Source organism: Juglans regia, chromosome 12, assembly GCF_001411555.2.
Source record: "Juglans regia cultivar Chandler chromosome 12, Walnut 2.0, whole genome shotgun sequence".
NCBI classification, from domain to species: Eukaryota; Viridiplantae; Streptophyta; class Magnoliopsida; order Fagales; family Juglandaceae; genus Juglans; species Juglans regia.
The window spans coordinates 23,303,783-23,326,354 of record NC_049912.1 but is presented as its reverse complement, the minus strand read 5'-3'; the positions used below and the strand labels follow the sequence as shown (position 1 = coordinate 23,326,354).

The window sequence follows — 22,572 nt, the reverse complement described above, 5'->3', positions numbered from 1 at the left end:
ATATGCTTTTAAATGATGATTTAATTATTTTTAATGTTTCTAACTTCTACTTTTTATGATTTTATAGATCTAATTGTGAACCCTAACATAATTACCGATGATTGAGAGTTTGGAACGGACGCTACTTGAGAGTTGGGATGGAGTTGAGAGAACCTCCTTTCTTGGTAAGAATCAAATTATTCTTTTACCGTATATAATTTTTTATTATCAATTTTTTTTCATCTATTGATTGCTACTTTCTATCTTCATTTCAGGCGTGACCAATGGAACATTGGGGTTTGAGTGAAACCCGTGTTTAATTTTTATGTAGTTATATTTCAAGACTGAGTCATATTGTTATTACGTTATAAATGAGACTGTTATAACTTATGGCTGCATCATACATGTTATTTACTTTTTAAACTATTTATATAGTTATATTTATGTACTTATATCCCGAGCAAAGACGTGGGATAAGTACTCTTTATTCTATAATTTCTATTAGTACTTATCCATCCTCTCTCAAAAGTTTATAATTTATTATCCAACTGAAATTAATCGAATTATACAAATTCGTACCATCATTCTTTTCTATAAAATTTTAAATTTGTGTAATTTTCAACTCATGAGTCATGAGCACTTTTAATTCGATTAATTTCAGGCGCACATAAAACAAATTAAAGATATAATCAAAATTCAGTAACAAAATCAGAACGAATATTTAAATTATTGAAAACTCTTGAATAAACCAAATATTTGTAGATGGTTCACTTTTAAAAATATATATATATGTTGCCCACTATCTGAAACGAAATTAAACAACAAAATTTAAATAATAATAAAAAAAAAATCTGAAATTGATCGGAACTCCGAACGGAGATCCGGAGCGGAACTCCCTCCGAACTCCAGTCGGAGTTCCGATCGGAGGTCGGAGCTCCGACCTCCGATCGGAATCGGACTCCGACTACGTTCGGAGTCGGAGTCGGAGGGGAATTTTGGCTCCGACTTTTGTCGGAGTCGGAGGTCGGAAATGACAACTCCGACTCCGTCGGAGTCGGAGCCCACCCCTACAAACGGGCCATTCTGATTTGGGTCCTGAAAATTTCAGAAGGTTCAAAAGAAACTGAATTTGAAACAGAGACGGCCCAAAAAATCCAATTTGATAAAACGAAGAGTCAGTCCATCTACAAGCGATCTTGTAATCACAAGACAATGACCGATCAAAAAAATAAAAAAAAAAATCAACAAATAACAATAGCCAGCCAAAAATGAAAAGCCGCTATATTGCTTTATCCACCATTGTAATGGGTTTTCCAAGCGTCCCTCTCTAAAGGTCAGCTTATTGCTAAAAAAAAAACTATTGTCTCTCTCTCTCTCTGAATTTTCAATAAAACAAGCATGAATTCCTAGTATCATTTGAATATATGTGTATATCTGCCTATGGATTATGCATATCAAGAATTATGTTTTATCCAAAATGTTTGTCCTTGAGCACAAAGGAAAATCTGTCAATGTTGCTTGATCCACCTGTTTTTTAATGTTTGCTGTCATCTATAATTTTTTCTGTGGTGAGTTCTTGTTTAATTGGAACAGTTTTATATTTTGGCTAGCGCTGGAAGGAAGTAGAAAACTGGTAGGAATTACCCTTAATTACTATTCAGTCATCACCTTGACTTGCTTTGCTCTAAGATGCTATAGATCTTACATTTGTTGACTTGCTTTGCTCTAAGATGCTATAGATCATACAAATGTAAACTTACAACCTGGTGTAACTCAATATGAAACATTATCTACTCTCCTAGAACTTCATAATTTGACATACCACATCAAGTAATATCAGTTTGTATATTTATTTTTATAAGACTTATTAGTAAACGTTCGACAGACAATTATTATTAAATCCAAACTACTAAGCAGATGGCGCAAGGCAGCAATTTTCTCTGTAAGAAAGGCAATGGTTTTTCCAAACTCTCTTGCAGCTGGATTACCACAAAACATGCCTAATTCACCCAAAAGGATATTTATATACAAATAAAAGAAACACAATAAAAAGACACCCCCATCTGCACAATGCACTGATACAATTTCCATACAACCTTTATCCAATTTTGCACTTAATATGTACAAGCTAAAAGTACAAAAAGGGTCCATACAGCCAAGTCTACAAGCTTACAAAACCTCATTGCAACCAGCCCCAGTGGAAAAGGCTTGCAGAAAGGCTTGATCCTCCAAGTCTTGAAAATAGATTACAGTAGTTTCTTGAAATGTCAGGGTTGACCATCACAGCAGGTTTTGTGACTTGACAAATTTTGAGTTGTAAATTTCTTCACCAACTGAGGAAGTCCAAGATTGTGTACTCAGTTCAAGAACACAACCATGTAACCACAACAGTGAGATATCAATCAAGTCAGCTTTTTTGGTAATCTGATCGAGGGTTTATATTTACAGCATCCATCTTGACGGACCAGAGAATTTTGGAAGCCAGGTGACAAAATTTTATAAACATACGGTACACCTTCAGCTGCATAGATTAACAAAATACGTGAGCACATCTCCAATGGTTTAAGTCAAATGTTGCAAACATCATTTATTGAGGGATAATAAATCAAAATGAACTAAATGGAACACACTCCAAATCAACTCTCAAACATAAAATGAAGGACAAAAAGTCTAAGAGTTCATAAATGTGGAGGTGCAAGTCATACTTCCACTGGAGCATGGTCAAAGTTCCAGTGATTACTTGAACAGGTAGATAATATCACACATACAATAATTAATGACTACAGCTGAATGCAAATTCACATATATTGGCCTTTGAAGATATTTAAATCCAACCTATCCAAAATAAATAAGAAAACATTTTTTTAAAAGGGCTCAACAGAGCCTAGAAACAAGCTCCGGTCAAAAGATTTGCCGCTTTGATTGCAGAAATTTTACACTACTCTCATCTCGATGCAATGAAACTTAACCCCCCTACAATCTATTTGGGAGTTGATGACGGAATGGGATCCAAAGGAAATGATAAAGTAAGAATGAATGGAACATTCATGTAAATCGCTATATATAATGTCACAAGAATATATATATATAATATGGTACAAAAAAATTGCGTCTGTGTGCTAGAAATGAACCAGCCAAGCATAAATCCATGATGCATTTTCCATCGTAGGTACCTGGTACAAACAACATTTTCAATGAAAACAAGTCCAAACTTCAAATTGAATTCACAAATTGTGCCACCACAGATGCACTGCTAAAATTTCCATGGTCTACAAGTACACATTTATTTCCATCAAGAATTGGTTCCATAACTATCCCCCAAATCAAGTAGCAAACTGCTTAATCTAAGTAACTTAAGAATACCAATTTATTTCCAAAAATAGAAGCATATAATTATTTAAACACAGAAAGATATTCTCCATACCGAACACGATTACAAGGAAACTGCAGACAACAGCAAGTGCCCTACATTAGGGATGTGTTTATTTACAGAAACCCATACCAGCCAACAGCAGAAGAGAAGGGGATGATATTTGAGCGGATAATAACCACTTCCTCCGTCCCATTATATAAGAATCTTACAAGAAAAACTAACATTTGACATGAAGCATTTAATGCCTTCACAACTCAAGTTCTTTATCTCCAAAAGTTAACTTGCAATTATGGGTATAACTTTTTTATTATGACGAGGACTCCCAAAGACAGTGCAAGCGCAATGTGTCTTTTATCCGATTAAAATCCATGCTCGTGTAATTTGTCCCCATCAAACGGATCAGGTAAATCATCGGCTTTACCACCAAGACTAAGGCTCCTACCACTTAGCCAACCCCTAGGGGTTGCCTTAAGGGTACAATTAAGTCATGCATTCCACAAAAGAAAAATATTTTACATTTTGGATTCCATAAGATCTAGCTGAAATCCTCCCTTGAATCTGGAAATCATTAACTGGCATTTACCAAAGGGAAGCAAGTGATCAAAGGAGTTCAAATAGTGTATGAATGAATGTTGACAAATCTTAAATAAATGTAGTTGAATCTTTCAAGATTTTTACTTATTTAAGAGAAAATAAATCTTTCAGGATTTAAACAACAACATTTATAAAGTTCATCTTTCATCATACTCCCCTTCCCCCCAAGGAAAAAAGAAAAAAAAAAAAAAAGAATCCTGAAGATTACAGGATTGGCATGGTATATTTCAAGGTTGAGATAAGAAACTTCAGCATATTTCTAGAGCTAATGGAAAATCAAATCCAACTACATTTCTAAACCAACCACAGACAGAGAATGCCTTGGAGACATACCTCCATGTATAATTTAAAATTTAATGATCACAAATAGCATATCTGATGTTAAGCCGGAGGAGGCTTGAACATAAAAAGAATCACCACAGCATCAATTTTCTCAGACATTTGGAGCTGCCCAAGCAAATAGAAGTATGCTTTAGCACATAAAATAATCTAAGGTGAATATTTACAATTTTGACTTCTCACCCATCCAATCACACACAAAAAATGTTAGTTCATCTCTAGATGAAGATAAAGATGAACTTTCCGCACTTGTCAAATCCCATTCTGAGGAATTAAAGCAGTAACTCCACTTGGATAAAAAACAGACCAGATTCAGAAAAAGGGCAAGCACTGAGATACCATCAAACCTTATTCCAATCTAGTATGATTCTGAACCAAAGGTAGTTGTTATTAAACTCAATTTCAATCTAATGACTATACCAGGGGGTCTGCAGTCATTAAAATATAAAAAGGTGTTGGGAGAGTTCGTATTTCAACGAAGCAAAGTTGATGTAATAAATCATTTAGTAAAAGCTACTGGAAGCTAAACTTTTACAACCTAGCCTCTTTAGTGGTTTGGACTTCAATGAGGTAAAAATGTAATATCGTGGACTCTGTATAAAACACTGCATAGGCAGAAGTGGGATGAATATGCTATTCCAGAAAGCTCCATTCTTTCACTTATACTTCCTTGCAATAGTCGACATACATGTACAGGGAAACAGAGGTTGTGGTGTGTCAAGGGGGAGAGAAAGGAAACTGTGAGAAAAATCTTTTAGCTCTTTCCCCCGGCCCACCAAGATTCTCTCTAAAATGGGTGAGATTTAGAGAGGACCGTAGGGGTAAGGATCTCTGTATTTTACATTTTAATGAATTAAGACGCTTTTTTTCAAATGTTGCATGGGGTCTATACTAAACTCTTTTTCAATGGTTGCAAAAAATAAACTCCATCCAAATTATCAAATGAGGAATCCTTTTAATAAACTCCATACTTATCAAGAAAAATAAACTCCAGCCAAATTAAGAATCCTTTTTAAAACCATGTGACTTGGACCTGTGCTATAATTGTGAGGTGCATCTTGAGGCACACCAGAAGAAAAGCAATCGTTTAAAACCTTTAAGCTACATTAGCAACAGGCGCAAGATGGCCGGTGTGTAGTCTGAATCACACCTTTCACCTTTCTATGCCTAAATTTGTAAGGTTCAGGCCTGTCTTATCGACATTTCTCTTTTGCCTGTGTCGAGACCATCATGCTGACTGAAGTTTCTCCCGTATTATTTACAAAAGTGACGACTGCTTCCATAAGCATGCCAATCACAACTCAGGATCTCAAAAACAATAGTAGTCCAATATCAAGAAATGAAGTTAATTCTCAACACCAGCATGCCTCAAAACTTTGTCACAAATGCTCTTGGAGAAAAATATTTTCAAGTGGTGACTCCAATTCTCTCTTGTTACAGGAAAAAACTAAACAATATAAAATGATGAGGTTATACACCTTATCTGAAATCCCATAATATCTTGAAAAAGAAATAAATATAGGTAGCTAGGCATCATATTATGAGCTGTAAAAAAGCCAAAGATGTGACTCTAGGCCTACTAAGCTTAGGAAGGCACTTACCTATCTGACTCCCACAGGCAACATAATTAAAGTACCTTACTCAGACCAATTTTATGCATATAGAAATGAATTTACTACACTACGAATAAGGGAAGAACTAGTGTGAACAAAATTGACCACAGAAGGTAAACCTCTAAAACAACCAGACAGTAATTCTAAACAGAAATTAACATATTCAATCAAATCCTTTCAAAGTTCATGTAAAGAGGGAAAACGGTATGGCACATAGCTAACATGTTCTGACTACAAGTCCAACAGAAATAACATAAAAGTACACTTTTTTTATATAAGTAACATAAAAGAAGTACACAGAAGAGGATCAAAGCCAAAATATAAATTTGAATGGCCAGCAATAGTATGCTAATAAGACATATTAACTCCCTCTCACAGAAATGCTAGAGATTCCACTCTGAAAAGTTCCTGCCGGTATGATGACAATGGTGTATAGCTGCACAAAAAATTACATGCTACAAAGTACACATTGAACTAAAGCTAGACGAAAAAAAGAGAAAATAGAACTAGAACCAGAAGAAAGCAGAGGGCAGAGATTGGCCACAAATAATTCTTAACAGTCAGAAGGAAAATAGCGCATGCCAATATGAATCGCACTAGATAGAAAATGCTTCTTCTTCTGATAGAAAGTTGGTGAATACCTCAGTGCATCATGTCCCTCCGGACTCTGCGCTGCACCACATTCAAAAATGCATGAAGCCTTCAAAATTATTCTTATAATTATTCAGTTACAGATAGATAGCTTCCCCGTCCATTCATCAGCCACACCATAATCAAGGCTGAGCTCCCTCAAAGGAGGGATGTTCTCCATTGCAAACAGCATAAGGTGAGGGAACATCAAGTTATTGTGATCATATAGCACAAACTGCACCAACACATTCGGAGTTTCACTATGGCTGATATAACAAGCAACATTCCTCATTCTCGATACATCCATTGCAAAATCCAGCGGAGGAATTGAGGGAAACGTTGGACGCACAAAATCAGTAAATATCTGAGACAAATCCCCCCATTCGGCCCATCTACTCGAGAAACGATTTGGGTAAATCAACGTATCACCGTTCATCGACAAAATTTGAGCTTGGTCCCTGGTCAGAGCAACCCCGGCATATTCACATATAAAAGCACCAGCTTGTATCAAATCCAAGGACCTAACTCCCCAACCTGTCTCCCTCGACCTAAACACTTCCAACCTATTTCTCAACCCTTTCTGAGTAACACGGTTCCGGCAAGTAGGAGGGCACCTACAAAAGGGTCCACATTCAAAAATAACGGGCTTCCCTCTCAAAAGAATCCCATTGTGGTCATAAGCAATCTCTCCCCCGTTCTTCATGGCACAAAGGCAACCATCGGCACAACCCGAGGCGCATTCACACCCAGTACCATTCCCCGTCCTGTGAAATGCATACGGTGGAAACACCGTCTTCACAAGATAGTCATAATACATAGGTTCCTGATCAGTATCAATGTCATTGAAGAGCAATACCGGCACGTTCTCCTTCTTCATCGAAATATCAAGGCTAAGATAACCCACGGGCCTCGCCGTCAACGGCCTAGTCCTGAGACTTTGAGCAAACCTTAAAATGGAGCTACCCATCTCATCCTGCCCATCCATTCTCAACAGCTTATACTTGTAAACCCCAAAACCCGACTTTCCCACATCAAACCAACAATCAAGAATCCTATACAAGCCGTCGTAAACGTAAACCTTACTCGATACGCCGCCCTCGTATTTGATCCCTCTGATAACCCTCACTTCAATTCCGTAATGCATGCTTCTCTCCAATGCTAAATTCCCACCCTCCAGCTTTTGATGCGCACATTGCCTCGAGAACTTGTCCTGCCCGCCGTGACCCGTGTAGATTATCACGTCCCCGGTGTCCTCGTCGTCTTCGTACCCACCGGACACGATTATGCTGGTGGCTATTGGCTCGCCGCTCGAGCTCTGGCTGGCGGGGACGTAATCGATTCCAGCTTGGACCTGACCATGTAAGCCGACTACGCACAATTCCATTCGGAAGAAGAACAAATCACCGATGTAGATCCCCGGGATGGAGCCGACGATGCGCTTGTCCCGGTTGAGCCACAGATCGCGGTCGCGCAGGGCAGAGGCGGCGCGCAGATCCCCGCGGACCTTGCGACTGAGGCCGCCATCCACGAGACGGCGCTTCTCGTCCTCCATCATGGATAAGACGCGGAGAGAGTCAAAGATCATGCGGGTCCGACGAATGAGATCGCGGAAGTAGCGACGGTCCTCCATGCTGAGATCCGCGACACGGACGAGCTCCGCGGAGCGCTGGAAGGGCTTCTTCCGAGAAACAACGGTTGAGACGTGATTGTTGCCGTCTTCCTGTGGGACTGGCACGATTGCGCGAGAATCGGGATCCAAAACGTCAACGTCGCCGTAACGCTGTAACCGCTTGGCAAAGGCGGAGCGAAAGAGCTCGGAAACTCGGAAAAACTCGGAGTAGACGCTGTCTTCCCCGGAGGAAATGACCATGGGCAGGGAGGACATAGGGGTATCCTCCGAATTGGAGAGGACGTAGGGGGTTAGGGTGGTCCCGGTGGAAAAGAACGGTTCTTGAGGAGTCGGCTGCCTTTGTAGTGGCTCGTCTGAGGGTTCGAGCTTGGGCTCGATTTTGGGGGTTAGCAGAGGCAGAGCAGCCTTGGTGGTGCTCGTGGCGGATGGGTCCGGGAGCATGTTGAGGTCTTGGAAGGGGAAAAGAGAGTCCATTTCGTTAGTTAAACAGAAAGAAAGTTTCGGATATACAGGGAATGTGAGGTGGTGGGGCTTTTCTGCTTGTCCTAGGGTTCTGGGGTGCGCTCGGGAGGTGTTTTCATGGCGGATTTCGGAGAGAGAGAGACAGACAGAGACAGAGACAGAGCGCTGGAGCTGAGGGAGATTTTGAGTAATGTAATAATATTAAGCTAAGAAATACGACTGCATTTTCAAGTTGAAAATTGTCATTTGGAATTTCAGATTGATTCGGAGCATTGGAATGGTGTGATGTGAATGCCCCCTACCACTGCTTAAATAGGGTTTACCGTATTTAATAAACATTCAAATCAATAAAATTTATTTTAAAAAATTATAAATGCTTAATAAATGCAGAAATGTGATAATTTTGGCATTTTTATTTTTTATAGTTAAGTAATGCTATTGCATACAGTAGTAAAATATAAAAGTGCTCTGTAATAATTTTTAAAAAAAATAAGATCTATTATTAAAAAATTAATTTTTTTATATTAATCTTATATTTATTTATTTATTTTTAAATAATTATGCGATATTTATATATTTACTATTACAATTATTATTTCTCATTATACTTTAGGAATAATTTTTGTGAATAAATAATATCATTTCTCAAGGATTTTTCTTATACCACCATATCAAATATATTCTTCCTTATTGAAATTATATTTTTTCTTTAGACTTTTAACCCCAAACCGTTTAATTTTTTTTTTTTTAATTTATGATCCACTTAAATAATAAAAAGGAGTAACAATAATTAAGGAGGCTTGACTCAAGAGAAGAAATATTAATATATTCTCTTATGCATGCTTTGGCTCCCTCTAATAAAAAGTTATGGTTTCGTCTAGTCAAAAATATACTCGCCAATTAATTTTAAACATTAAAATGGATAAAAAAAAAAAAAAGGTTATATGAAAATGGATAATGTAATAAATACTTATGACAGATATACTACCAACTATTAACAAGAATGTGTAAATAAATACGAGAAGGTGTAAGTTTATGCATAACGTGGGTAGCTCCTGATATTGTTTTCAATTTTAATACTCTATTTTTCTAAAACATTTAGAGAATTTTAATATTTTTAAAATATTTTATTGGATATATCTACTAGCATGTATAATACAGCATACCTCTCAAATCATAACAAAAAAGATGAATAAGCCTTTCAATTTACTACCCAAAGATGAGATTGCCATGTTTTTATTCGAAACTCATTTTAACTCATCTCATCTTATCTCATTTTATCATTATAATTTTCTTAAATTGTCACACAAAATATAATAAACAATTCAACTTTTTAAATATTAAAACAATAATAATATTTTAATAATATTTTATACAACTCATCTAAAATCATCTCGACTCTCTAAAGGGAGTCAAGATGGGAATGTCCCCCTTAGTTTTGACTTTTTATATTATAATTTAAATATATTGATAAATTTATATATATTTATCCTCAACATTTAAGTTTGACACTCGATTAAAATTAGATATTGTTTCTAAAATCTAACTCAACTCCCAACTCTGTTTAATTCTATAAGTTGTGGTCTATTTAAGTAATAAAATAAGTAACAACAATTAAGAAGGCTTCACTCATGAGAAGAAATATTAATATATTCTCTTATTCATGCTTTGGCTTCCTCTAATAAAAAGTTCTAGTTTCATCAATGTTATTTTTTACTACCACGTAATACACTCGTCAAATTTAACTATTAAAATGGATAAAAAAAAATCATATGAAAATGGGTAATGTAATAATTACTTATGACAAATATACTATCAACTATTAACAAGCATATTAAATAAGTTTTTCCGTATTTATTGAGAATTTTAATTAATTAAAAAATTCACCGGACATAATTATATCGACTTAATAAATAGGAGATATATCAAGGTTAAGTTTATGCATAATGTGGGTTGCTCGTGATATTGCTTTCAATTTTAATACTATGTTTTTTTAGAAAACTTTGATGTTTTCAAAATATTTTTTTGGATATATCTCCTAGCATTCATAGTATAGCATACCTCTCGAATCATAAAAAAAAAAAAGAACGAATAGACCTTTCAATCCACTAATCCAAAATGGGAGCCGAGATGGATATATTACAAACTATTAACAAGCTATTAAATAAGTTTATCTGTATTTATTGAGTATTTTTAATTAATTAATTTCACCCGGATATAATTATATCAGCTTAATAAATAGGAGAAGGTGTAAGTTTATGCAAAATGTGATAGCTCTTGATATTTGCTTTTAGTTTTAATACTCCGTTTCTCTAGAGAATTTAGATCTTTTTAAATTATTATTTTTGGATATATCTACTAGCATGCGTAATACAACATTCCTCTCAAATTATAACAAAAAGGCCGAATAAACATTTCAATCTACTACCTAAACACAAAATTAAAGGTAGTCGAGATGGAAATGTCCCCATAGTTTTGACTCTTTTTAATGGGTCATGCTAGTGCCACAGAAGAAATCCACCGAGGATTTCAATCGACTGTGTAAACACTTTTTTTTAAAATTTTTTTCAAACATTTTTTTAAACCCATTAATTTTTTTAAAAAAATTACAAATTCATTAAAAAACACTTCCTTCACCATAAAATAAACAAATTAAAAAAAAATAATTCGGTATAAAATTTCGGTGGAAGTAGTGTTTTCTTTTTTTATATATTATAATATTATAATATTTATAAATTTATATATAGTTATACACTCGATTGAGATTAGATCTTGTTTCTAAAATTTAACCCAACCCCATTTAATTCTATAATTCGTGGTCCATTTAAATAATAGAATAAGTAACAACAATTAACAAGGCTTGGTTCATGAGAAGAAATATTAATTAATATATTCTCTTATTCATGCTTTGACTCGCTCTAATAAAGTTTTGGTTTTGTCCATGTTATTTTCGGTCCCCATGTAATATAGTAGCCAAATTTTAACCGTTAAAATGGATAAAAAAGAGTTATACGAAAATGGTAATGTAATAAAAAGTTATGAGAGATATACTACCAACCTTTTTCTCTTTGATAAACAATGCTTAACTGTTTTATTTTTTAGAAAAAAAATTACATCATTGCATCATGCTAAATGACTTAGGAAACAAAATTTAGAAAAGAGTCCCACCAAATCACTAGATCATCTACATGTCATAAATGTCTTGTCAAACAATGGGCTACAATATTGGCCATTCATTTAGCCTCTATGATGTATTGTAACTTCTGAAAATCTTAAAACCAACCTCCTTATCTCCTGAATCAAGCTCCCCAATATAGACATAGAATCCTACTCTCTGTTTAGCTCTTGGACTATCAACATGGAATCACATTCAACTTGAAAATCAATAATACCCAAAGGAAAACATATCTGAAGGCCCCTCAGCACAGCCAATAGTTCAATCTCCATAGGATCATCAACCTTATGTTCTGGTTTACGTGCTGTGAAGATCACTCTTCCACCCTCATTTCGAAGAACCATACATGCACCTGATCTACTACCAACTTTTAACAAGCATATTAAAAAAGTTTCTCCATATTTATTGAGTATTTAAAATTAATTATGAAGTTCACCGACATAATTATATCGGCTTAATAAATAGGAGAATGTTTAAGTTTATGCATAATATGGATAGCTCGTGGTATTGCTTTCAAATTAATACTCTGTTTTTTTAGAAAATTTAGATAATTTTTTAAAATAAATTTTCGATATATCTACTAGCATGCATAATACATCATACCTCTCAAATCATAACAAAAAAGACCAATAAACCTCTCAATCTCCAACCCAAAGACAAAATTAAATGGAGTTGAGATGGGAATGTCCCCCTTAGTTTTGAGTTTTTTTAATATTGATAAATTTATATATAGTTATTCTCAAAATTTAAGTTTGGCAGTCGATTGAAATTAGATATTGTTTCTAAAATTTAACCCAACCCCATTTAATTCTATAATTCGTTCTCCATTTAAATAATAAAATAAGTAACAGCAATTAACAAGACTTGACCCGTGAGAAGAAATATTAATATATTCTCTTATTCACGCTCGCTCTAATAAAAAGTTCTTTATTTTTCCATGTTATTTCCGGGTGTCATGTAATATACTCGTCAAATTTTAACCATTAAAATGGATAAGAAAAAAAGTTATATGAAAATGGATAATATAGAGGATTGTTATATCTATAAAAAAAATTACATAAAAATAATCCTACAATCTGACGTGGTTTTATCTGATTCGTTAGATCTATTTTATAATAAAAATAATTTTATAATCTGACAAATCACATCAAGTCATATCAATTTATGAGATTATTTTTATGTAATCTCTTTGTGATTAGAATATTTTCCGATAATGTAATAAATAGTAATGACAAATATATTATCAACTATTAACAAGTATACTAAATAAGTTTTTCCGTATTTATTTAATTTTTTAATTAATTAAAAAGTTCACCGGCTATATGAGAAGGTATATGTAGGTAGCTCGTGATATTGTTTTCAACTTTATTACTCTATTTTTCTAGAAAACTGAGAGGATCTTGATCTTTTTAAAATAATATTTTTGAATATATCTACTGGCACGCATAATACATCATATCTCTCAAATCATAACAAGGACGAGGAGGCAGGTAGGTTTGGTAAGTGGAATGAGAAATAAAATTTTTATTTTATTTTATTTTATTATTATAATTTATTTAAATTTATATATAAAATATAATAAATAATTTATTTTTTAAAAGTTTAATTTAATTTTTTTAAATATTAAAATAATATTATTATTAAAAAATAATATTTTAAATTTTTATTTAAAATTTAAAATTTTTATTTTACTATCCAAATCCTAGTCGAGATGGGAATGTACCCCTTGGTTTTGAGTTTTTTTTTTTATATTATAATTTTATAATATTGCTAAATTTATATATAGTTATCCCCAACATTTATGTTTGACACTCGATTGAAATTAGATCTTGTTTCTAAAATTTAACTCAACCGCGTTTAATTCTACAATTCTCGGTCTATTTAAATAATAAGATCAGTAAAAAACAATTAAGAATGCTTGGCTCAAGAGAAGAAATACTAATATATTCTCTTATTCATGCTTTGGCTCCATTTAATAAAAAGTTGAAAAAATCTACACAATTTTATACTATTCACACAAGAGCTTTGCTACACAACATCTACCACACTCTACACTTCACACTTTTTTAAATTTTTTAAATTTTTAATATTTTTTAAAAATTTTTTTTTTTGAGTTTATTCTTTTTAAATTATTTCAAATTTTTTATTCATTATTCATATAATAAATATTTAATAAAAGAAAAAAATAATAAAAATTAAAAATAATGTGGAGTGTGGAGGTTGTGTGAATAGTAGGAGGTTGAGTAGATTTTTTGTTCACACAATCTCTATACACCATATTTTTTTAAATTTTATTATTTTTTCTTTTATCAAATATTTAATATATGAATAATGAATAGAATAATTAAATTAGTTTAAAAAGAATAAACTCAAAAAAAATATCAAAAAATATCAAAAAATTTAAAAATTTAAAAAAATATGATGTGTGAAAGTTAAGGAGGTTGTGTAGCATTACTCTATAAAAATGATAATGTAATAAATACTTATGTCAGATATACTACCAACTATTAACAAGCATGTGTAAATAAGTTTCTCTGTATCTATTGAATTTTTTTTAATTAATTAAGAAATTCACTTGACATAATTATGTCGGCTTAATAAATAAGAGAAGGTGTAAGTTTATGCATAATGTGGGAAGCTTGTTAGCCTCGTTTGTTTTTACAATTATTTGCAATTCATCTTATCTAATTATTATAATTTTTTCATATTCCTACACAAAATAAAATAAATAATTTAATTTTTTTAAAATCTTAAAATAAAAATAATATTAAAAAAATATATTTTAACAATATTTTATTCAACTTTTAACTTTAATCTCAACTCATCTCATCTCATATGTAAAAACAAACGAGGCCTTAAGAGTATTTCTCAATCCAAACAATTCCTTAATGTACAATTCTCCTAAAGAATTTTTATCTTTCTATTTGTTTGTTTTTTTTCAAAAATGGATAGCTCACAACAATTCAGGGATAATTTTTGTGAATGAATAATACTAATGTTTTAAGACTTTTCCCTATACCATAACAATTTGATTGAAAACTAATAGAAGAAAAAGATATTCTAATATTTAAGAATAAATATGCTAAGAAAATACGTCTACTAAGAGCACTCCCAATGGTTTATGTATCTTATCCTTTCAAATACATCATTAAAACTCACTTTTTTTTATTTTACATACTAACTTTTACAATATACCATACATTAGTTTATCTATTTTTTATTTATTTATATTATTTAATAGTTTGTTGGAAAAAAAAGTACAAAGAGAGAGATAAAGTATTTGACATCCTATTGAAACTAGATTATGCATAAGTTTGATAAATACTTTAATCATGATGAAATTTTATAAAAATAAAATCATAAATTTATATGACTTAATATGATACGTTATATTTTAAAATTATTTTTATTATAAAATAAATTATATAACATATCACATGAAGATATATCATTTTTTAAGTTTACTTTTGTGAAATTGGCCACTTCTCAATTTAATGCAAACCCATTTAATTTTATGATTCATGGTCCATTTAAATAATTAAAAGGAGTAATAGCAATTAAGGAGGCTTGACTCGTGAGAAGAAATATTAATATTTTATCTTATGCCAAGTAACACATTCGTAAAAGATTTTAACCGTTGAGATAGATATATAATAAATAAGTGAAAAACGGATATGAAATAAAACATCGACGGTAGATATTCTACCAACTAAGACCAGTCTATTAAATACGTTTTACTGTATTTAGTGAGCTTTTAAAATTAATTGAGAAATTCACTCGAATAATTACAAATGTTAAACAAATAATGTAGATGGTAACAATTTATATATCATTAGAGTAGCTAACGATAATAATAATAATAATAATTTTCCTAAGAATTTTATATTTCAATTAAAATAATAATAATAATTTTGATAGCTAACGATAATTTAGGAATACTTTTTGTGAATGAATAATATCAAGTTTTTTAAGGCTTTCCCCTATACCATAATAAAAATTCAAGAATGATGTATCGAATTAACTGTACGAACCAAATTTCTTATCTGAATTTTTGGAGCTAAATTTGATGTTAATAAATATAAGAAATAAGTTCTTTAATAGTTATAAGCAGTACAATTTAAATAAAGATTTTAAAAAAGAAAAATTTTACTCATCATTCCTATTATATATATTTTGTGGAAAAGTTTATTTAGTTTAACAAAAATTAAATAAAAATTAAAAAATTAAATACAATATGTAGTATAAATATGATGAAGCATTCCAAATGGATGCTCTAGTATAATATATATATTTTTTAAATATAAAGAAATTCTCTCAAAAGTGTCATCCAATGAATCTTACATTTTACAACTATTTTACATTATGCTATAGGGAACCGCTAGATGTGGAGAAAGCTATTTATCATTGTAAACGTTTTAAATTAATTTATCTCTCCTCTTGTTGATTTTCCTATTTCTTTAAATTATCTTTATTCTCATTCCAGACCCTCTCTCTCTCTCTCTCGCTCCTCCCCCTCTCCCGAAACGCATGAAATCATATAATTTTGTTCTTCTCGAATATGGGTCTAAGAGTTTGCATGGGTACATGATTGTGGGATTTTACAACATACGGAGAGAGTTTGATGTTTGCGTCTAGGGAGAGAGTTGCGGTACAAAATCCATTGTAAATATTTTTAGAGTTTACTTCTAGGGATGAAGTCAGGTGACCTTCCATTTACGCATTGATGGTATACCCTTTTCCGAGTTTGAGTTTTTTTCCTTATTTTGGATTGCACCTCAAAGAGGTTTTCTTTTGTCAATAAATACTCATGGTCTGGTTGCCATAACCTTAAAAAAAAGTTACCATGAAGTTCATTGAAGAAGTTTATCACCACTTAAATTTAGGTTGTTTCTGTCAAGATGTTTATCGAACAATTCTTTTTTAATCTTTTGATATAAACAAAGATCAGGAAGGAGTTTCCAAAATTTATATTAATTTAGGTAATGTAAGGGGTGAGCTAATTTAAGGTATTTTTATTTTTGTGGTTAAGGAGCTAATTTAGCATCACATAAGTTTCTTGGGACTTTCCTTTACTTGTTGTATGAATGTTATGGAATTACCTATATTTTAGCATGATTGTGAAAATGTCATATTGTCAATGCTCACACATGCATACATAAAGTGTTTCCATGTCTTGTAGGTGTAGAGAAATTAAACAACAAATAGAAGCGGAATTACGACAATATGGTGACACTCCCGTGAGGGTATTTGTCTCACAAGTTGGTGATGAACAAAGGGAATTAAGTGCATTTGTTTGTGCACCAATGACCCCTATTTATAGGCCATCATGCACCGGTTGGTAAAGGGCACATCCATTGATTAGCCAATGGTAACACAAATGTCACAACCTTAAGGAGTGACACATCCTATTGCCAAAGGGTACAACCATTGGTAAACCAATGGTAACCCAAAAGTCACATCCTTAAGAAGTGACACAACCTTTTGACTAAATCAAAAGGTTGTGTCTCTTGACACTTCCTTTAACATCACCCCTCATGAGAACCATCACCATGTTAGAGAATGTCATTCCAAGAGGTACATCGTTTGGTGATCACACCCCTTAGAATAACATCTCCCACTTGGTCACACAAAACGGTGATGATCCAATTGAGTATTTTACCTTGGTACCAATATGAGCTTTCCACTACTCAACTCTCATCTGCAACTCTTGCAGATCGGCGTCAGAGCATGACAAGCCTCTACGTGCACACGTTTTTGTCATTACCTTATCTGACCGCACCATTTACCATATGTGCTCCCACTGATCACATATTAGGGGTGACTACATTTCACTAAAAAAAAAAAATTAGTGAATGGCATCAATTCTCCGTGACTGGATCAACAATCCATACCTCTGTCACAATTGACGACTTCAGCCGAATACATAACATATGTATCGACCTGCGCTGAATTTTTGTTAAGTACTTCCTCTAGAGGCTATTCCTGAGGTTTTTCCCTAATCACCTTATCAACGACTTTGCAAATGATTAACCATTTACATGGGTAATCAAATCACATTTCACTAAAACTTCAGTGAATGGCACTGAATTTTCGTTAAGTACTTACTCACCTGAGTCTTTCCTTAATCACCTTATCAGTGACTTTACCATGATCAACCTTTTACTTGATTAATCAATCTGCACTGAAATTTTATCAAATACTCACCCTAAAGCCATTCCTGAGGTTTTCCTTGATCACCTTATCAGTGACTTTACAAATGACCAAAATTTTCATTTGGGTATCTCTATAACTCCAATTTTCTAGGCGTCCCCAGAATTTGCTGAGTTATACATGCTGACCATGAGATTGCTTCACCTAGGTTTCTCTCAATCCCATTCTAGTCACATGTTCTCTGAATTTCTCCAGAGATAAACCTTTGGTCATTGGATCTGCTACCATCTCGGTCGAGGAAACGAAATTAACCTTGACCTCACCTCTTTCCACTATATCTAAAATATAGTGATAATGCACATCAATGTGTTTTCCCTTGGAACTCTGTGTTCCACTTTTTATCAAAGAAATGACAGACTGATTATCACAAAACATAGTGATTGGTTCTGTGGATGTACCCAAATTTAAGCTTTCAACAAAGCGTTTTATTCACACCGCATTACTCACTGCAGTACTACAAGCAATATATTCTGCTTCCATAGTAGACTTAGCAACACAGCCCTGTTTCTTACTTAACCAAGAAACTGCTGTTCCACCAAATAGAAATATATATCCAGTTATAGATTTTCTATCATCTACATCACTTCCAAAATCAGCATCACTATAGCCGATTAATTCTAGATCACTGTTTCCAAAGCACAATTTCAAATTTTTGGTACCTTGTAAATATCTCAATATACACTTAACTGCTTGCCAATATTCTTTACCTGGATTGGATTGAAATCTACTTACCAATCCAACTGCATGACAAATATCTGGTCTGGTACTTGTCATTGCATACATGAGGCTTCCCACAGCTTGAGCATAGGGAACTTTAAGCATTTCACTTATTTCATCCTCATCTTTTGGGCACATACTTTTATTTAAAGTATGAGCTTTGCAAACAGACGTACTTAAAAATTTACAATTTTTCATACCAAATCTTTTAAATACTTTTTCTAGATATTTCTCTTGATCTAAATACAATAGATTTGAATTTCTATCTCTAGAAATTCTTATACCAAGAACATAAGCGGCTTCACCCATGTCTTTCATTTCAAATTTAGATTTCAAGAATTCCTTTGTTGCATGCATCATATCTAGACAATTACTTGCCAGTAATATATCATCAACATACAATGATAATAATGTTAATTGATTATCATTTTTCCATATGTATACACAGTGATCTAGTGGACTCATTTCATATCTCATTTCCAAAATGGCTTGGTGAAATTTCAAGTACCACTGTCTTGAAGATTGCTTAAGTCCATACAGTGACTTTCTCAACCTGTAGACTTTCTCTTCATGTCCTTTAATTTGGAATCCTTCTGATTGAATCATAAAGATATCCTCTTTTAATTCACCATTGAGAAAAGCTATTTTTACATCTAACTGATGTAATTCCAAATTCATCCTGGCAACAATGGACATGATGATACTTACGGATGTGAACTTCGCCACAGGCGAATATGTATCCACAAAGTCTACACCTGGTTGTTGAGTATATCCCTTGGCCACTAACCTTGCTTTGTACCTTTCCAAACTGCCATCAACTTTAAATTTTCTTCTGAGAACCCATTTACAGCCAATAGCTTTTCTATATTTTGGAAGATCTGTTAACTCCCAAACATTATTTTTGTTTATTGATTCTATTTCATCTTTCATGGCCTCAAGCCATTTATCTGAATCAATACTATTGACTGCCTCAGAAAAATTTTCAGGATCATTATCTAAATTTTCCAAACTGGTATTTAGTGCATAATGATCTTGAAATAATATTGATGGTCTTCTGGATCTTTTACTGCCACTGTCTCCAACATCAATTCCTGAAGATTGATTTTCAACTGACTTTCTTTTATTATTCTGGATTTGAATAATATCATTATTTTCATTGTCAGATTCTGTGGAGATCCGTTGATTCTCTAAATCATTTAATAAATCTATTTGATCAACAGGAGTAACAAGGTTCGTGTTTTCCAAGAAAACGGCATCCATACTTTCTATCAATCCTTTTTCAGAATGATAAAATCTGTAGCCACTTCCGTTTTCTACATACCCAATAAACCTGCATTCCCAGGTTTTACTTTTTAATTTATCCCTTAGTGGCCTTGGGATAAGCACTTGTGCCTTACAATCCCACACTTTGAGCTTACTTAAGTCTGGTTTATGTCCCGTCCATAATTCGTAAGGTGTAAGAGGTTTCGCTTTAGTTTCAACTCTATTTAATATATATGCAGCAATCGATAATGCTTCATCCCAAAAATGTATTGGTAGATCAGCATATGCCATCATCGATCGCACCATATCCAATAGAGTTCTATTTCTTCTTTCTGCAATGCCATTTTGTTGAGGTTTATATGGCATAGTATAAATATGTCTTATACCATTCAATTTGCAGAAATTGTCTAAAGCTTCAAATTCTCCTCCTTTATCACTATTCAAACTTTTAATGGGTCTACCCAACTGGGTTTCTACTTCTAATTTAAATTCTTTAAATTTCTCAATTGCATCAGATTTATGCTTGAGTAAGTAGATTTGTCCATATCTTGAATAATCATCAGTGAAAATAATAAAGTACTCCATTCCTCTATGAGTTTTTGTTTTAAAAGGTCCACACACATCAGAATGTATAATTTCTAGTAAATCCGTAGATTTTCAACTTTTTGAAAAAGATTTACTACTCATTTTTCCTTTGATACATGGTTCACATATATCAAAATTATCTGAGTTTATTTGTGGTATTAATCCACTTTTATACATTCTGATCATTTTATTTTTATTTATATGGCCTAATCTTAAGTGCCATAAATATGTACAATCAGTATACACATTCAAATACTCAAAAATAGGTACTTTATTAATATCAACATTCAGTACATACATATTATGATCTCTGACGCCTTTCACTGACATATTACCCTTACTTATTACAACGGTTCCAGACTTAAACTCAATTGTGTAGCCTTTCTGATCTAGTACAGACACTGATACTAAATTCCTACGAACAGTAGGTACATATAGAACATCATTTAGTAAAATAACGGAACCATTCACTTTGAATTTACATGTACCTTGCCCCAAGATATCGTAATATGTATTGTTGCCCATATACACTTTGTGCTCTCCAGTTTGTTTATCTTCAAGTTTGACAAACATATATTTGTTTCTGCATATATGTCTTGTTGCTCCAGAGTCAACCCACCATGATTCTGTCATTGGTTCTACTAGCATCACTTTTGAGATCGTCATCACAATTTCCTTGCTTTCTTGTACTTTTCTTTTGTTAGGACATTGTGATTTGTAATGGCCCTTCTTTCCACACTTAAAACAGTTTCCAGAAAATGGTTTATTTTGTTTCCTTTTCAACCATTTCTTTTTCTTAAACTGTTTTGGCTTCATCTTATTCTGTGTAGAACGTTTGTCCTGAGCCATCAATAAATTTGACGATTCACTATCTTTATTCCTTCTTTTCATCCTTTCACCTTCAAGTACTAAAAGTACTGGAAGTGATATCATTGTTACTTTATTTCCACTGTGTGTTAAAGAAGTAATAATGTGATCCCAAGATGAAGGAAGACTATTTAGTATGGTTGTAACTTGCATTTTATCACTGAGAGGATGAGCGGCATCATTTAATTCTTTCGCCATCAACTCCATTTGAAGTACATGATCACCAATATCATCATTCTCTTTCATACAAGTCCGGTTATACTTATCCAACAATAACTGTATATAAGTATCCGGCCTTAAACCATACTTTGATTCAACTGCATCCATAATTTCTTTAGCAGTTTCATAGTCTTCAAATAAAGGAATAATGTGATCACTCATGCAATACAAAATTAAAGCTTTTGCCCATGCATTGTGTTCTATCCATTTATCTACATTTAAAATGCTGTTTACACTTTCACTTTCATCATCTTCTACATTTCCTTCCCATGGCTTTGGTGTTGTTAATGTATATAAGGTTTTTTCATGGGTTAGAAGAAAAGTTATATGCCTTTTCCAAGCCCGGAAATTTATTCCATTCAATTTTTCTATCCCCGAGGGATCAATACTTTTCTTCGGTGCCATGAATAATAAACCTTAAAAAATTAATCAACAAGAAGAATGTAGAAATAATAAATGTGTACTATTTAAATATAATAGTTCAACTGTGAAAAATTAAAATTATTACAAACTTAATTAGTAATAATAATAACCCTTGGGTTTAATCTAAGGTGGCAGCCTAGAAATTCTCCTATTATATTTTATATAAGGAGAATAATAAAAGCGACGCCCTGATCGAGGATATCCACGACCTTTCCTTGATGTTTCACCTCTTTCAAAGAATTTCTGGTGGTAATTTCGATCAACAGGTGCTCTATAATAATTTGGCTTGAAATTTGGAGCACAACGGCTTTTGAACGGACCAAATCGGGCTTGAAATGATCTCGAACGGCCCGATTGAAAATTTCTGCCCCGAACCGGTTCAGGAAACCGGGTGAACTGGTTCAGCCGGTTCAAGCCGGGTACTGGAGATTGGCTTCTGGAGGCGGCTCGGTCAACGGCTCGGTACTCGGCTTGGTCAACGGCTCCGTCAACG

At 33.1% G+C, this 22,572-nt stretch overlaps 1 protein-coding gene across 2 annotated transcripts; it reads right to left on the bottom strand.

Moving 5' to 3' along the window:
• Positions 1-1,976: 1,976 nt before the first annotated feature.
• On the bottom strand, positions 1,977-8,883 carry LOC108981017 (histone-lysine N-methyltransferase family member SUVH9-like). 2 transcript variants are annotated; one of them, XM_035683449.1, is made up of 3 exons: positions 6,540-8,883; positions 4,280-4,393; positions 1,977-2,500 (listed from the first exon to the last, which is right to left on the bottom strand). In XM_035683449.1, exon 1 carries the CDS (start codon positions 8,630-8,632, stop codon positions 6,623-6,625), a length of 2,010 nt encoding a protein of 669 aa, XP_035539342.1. In that variant the 5' UTR covers positions 8,633-8,883; the 3' UTR covers positions 1,977-2,500; positions 4,280-4,393; positions 6,540-6,622. The 2 variants fall into 2 exon arrangements, with proteins under 2 accessions (XP_035539342.1, XP_018807636.1); XM_018952091.2 differs by lacking the exon at positions 4,280-4,393.
• Between the last annotated feature and the right edge of the window lie 13,689 nt (positions 8,884-22,572).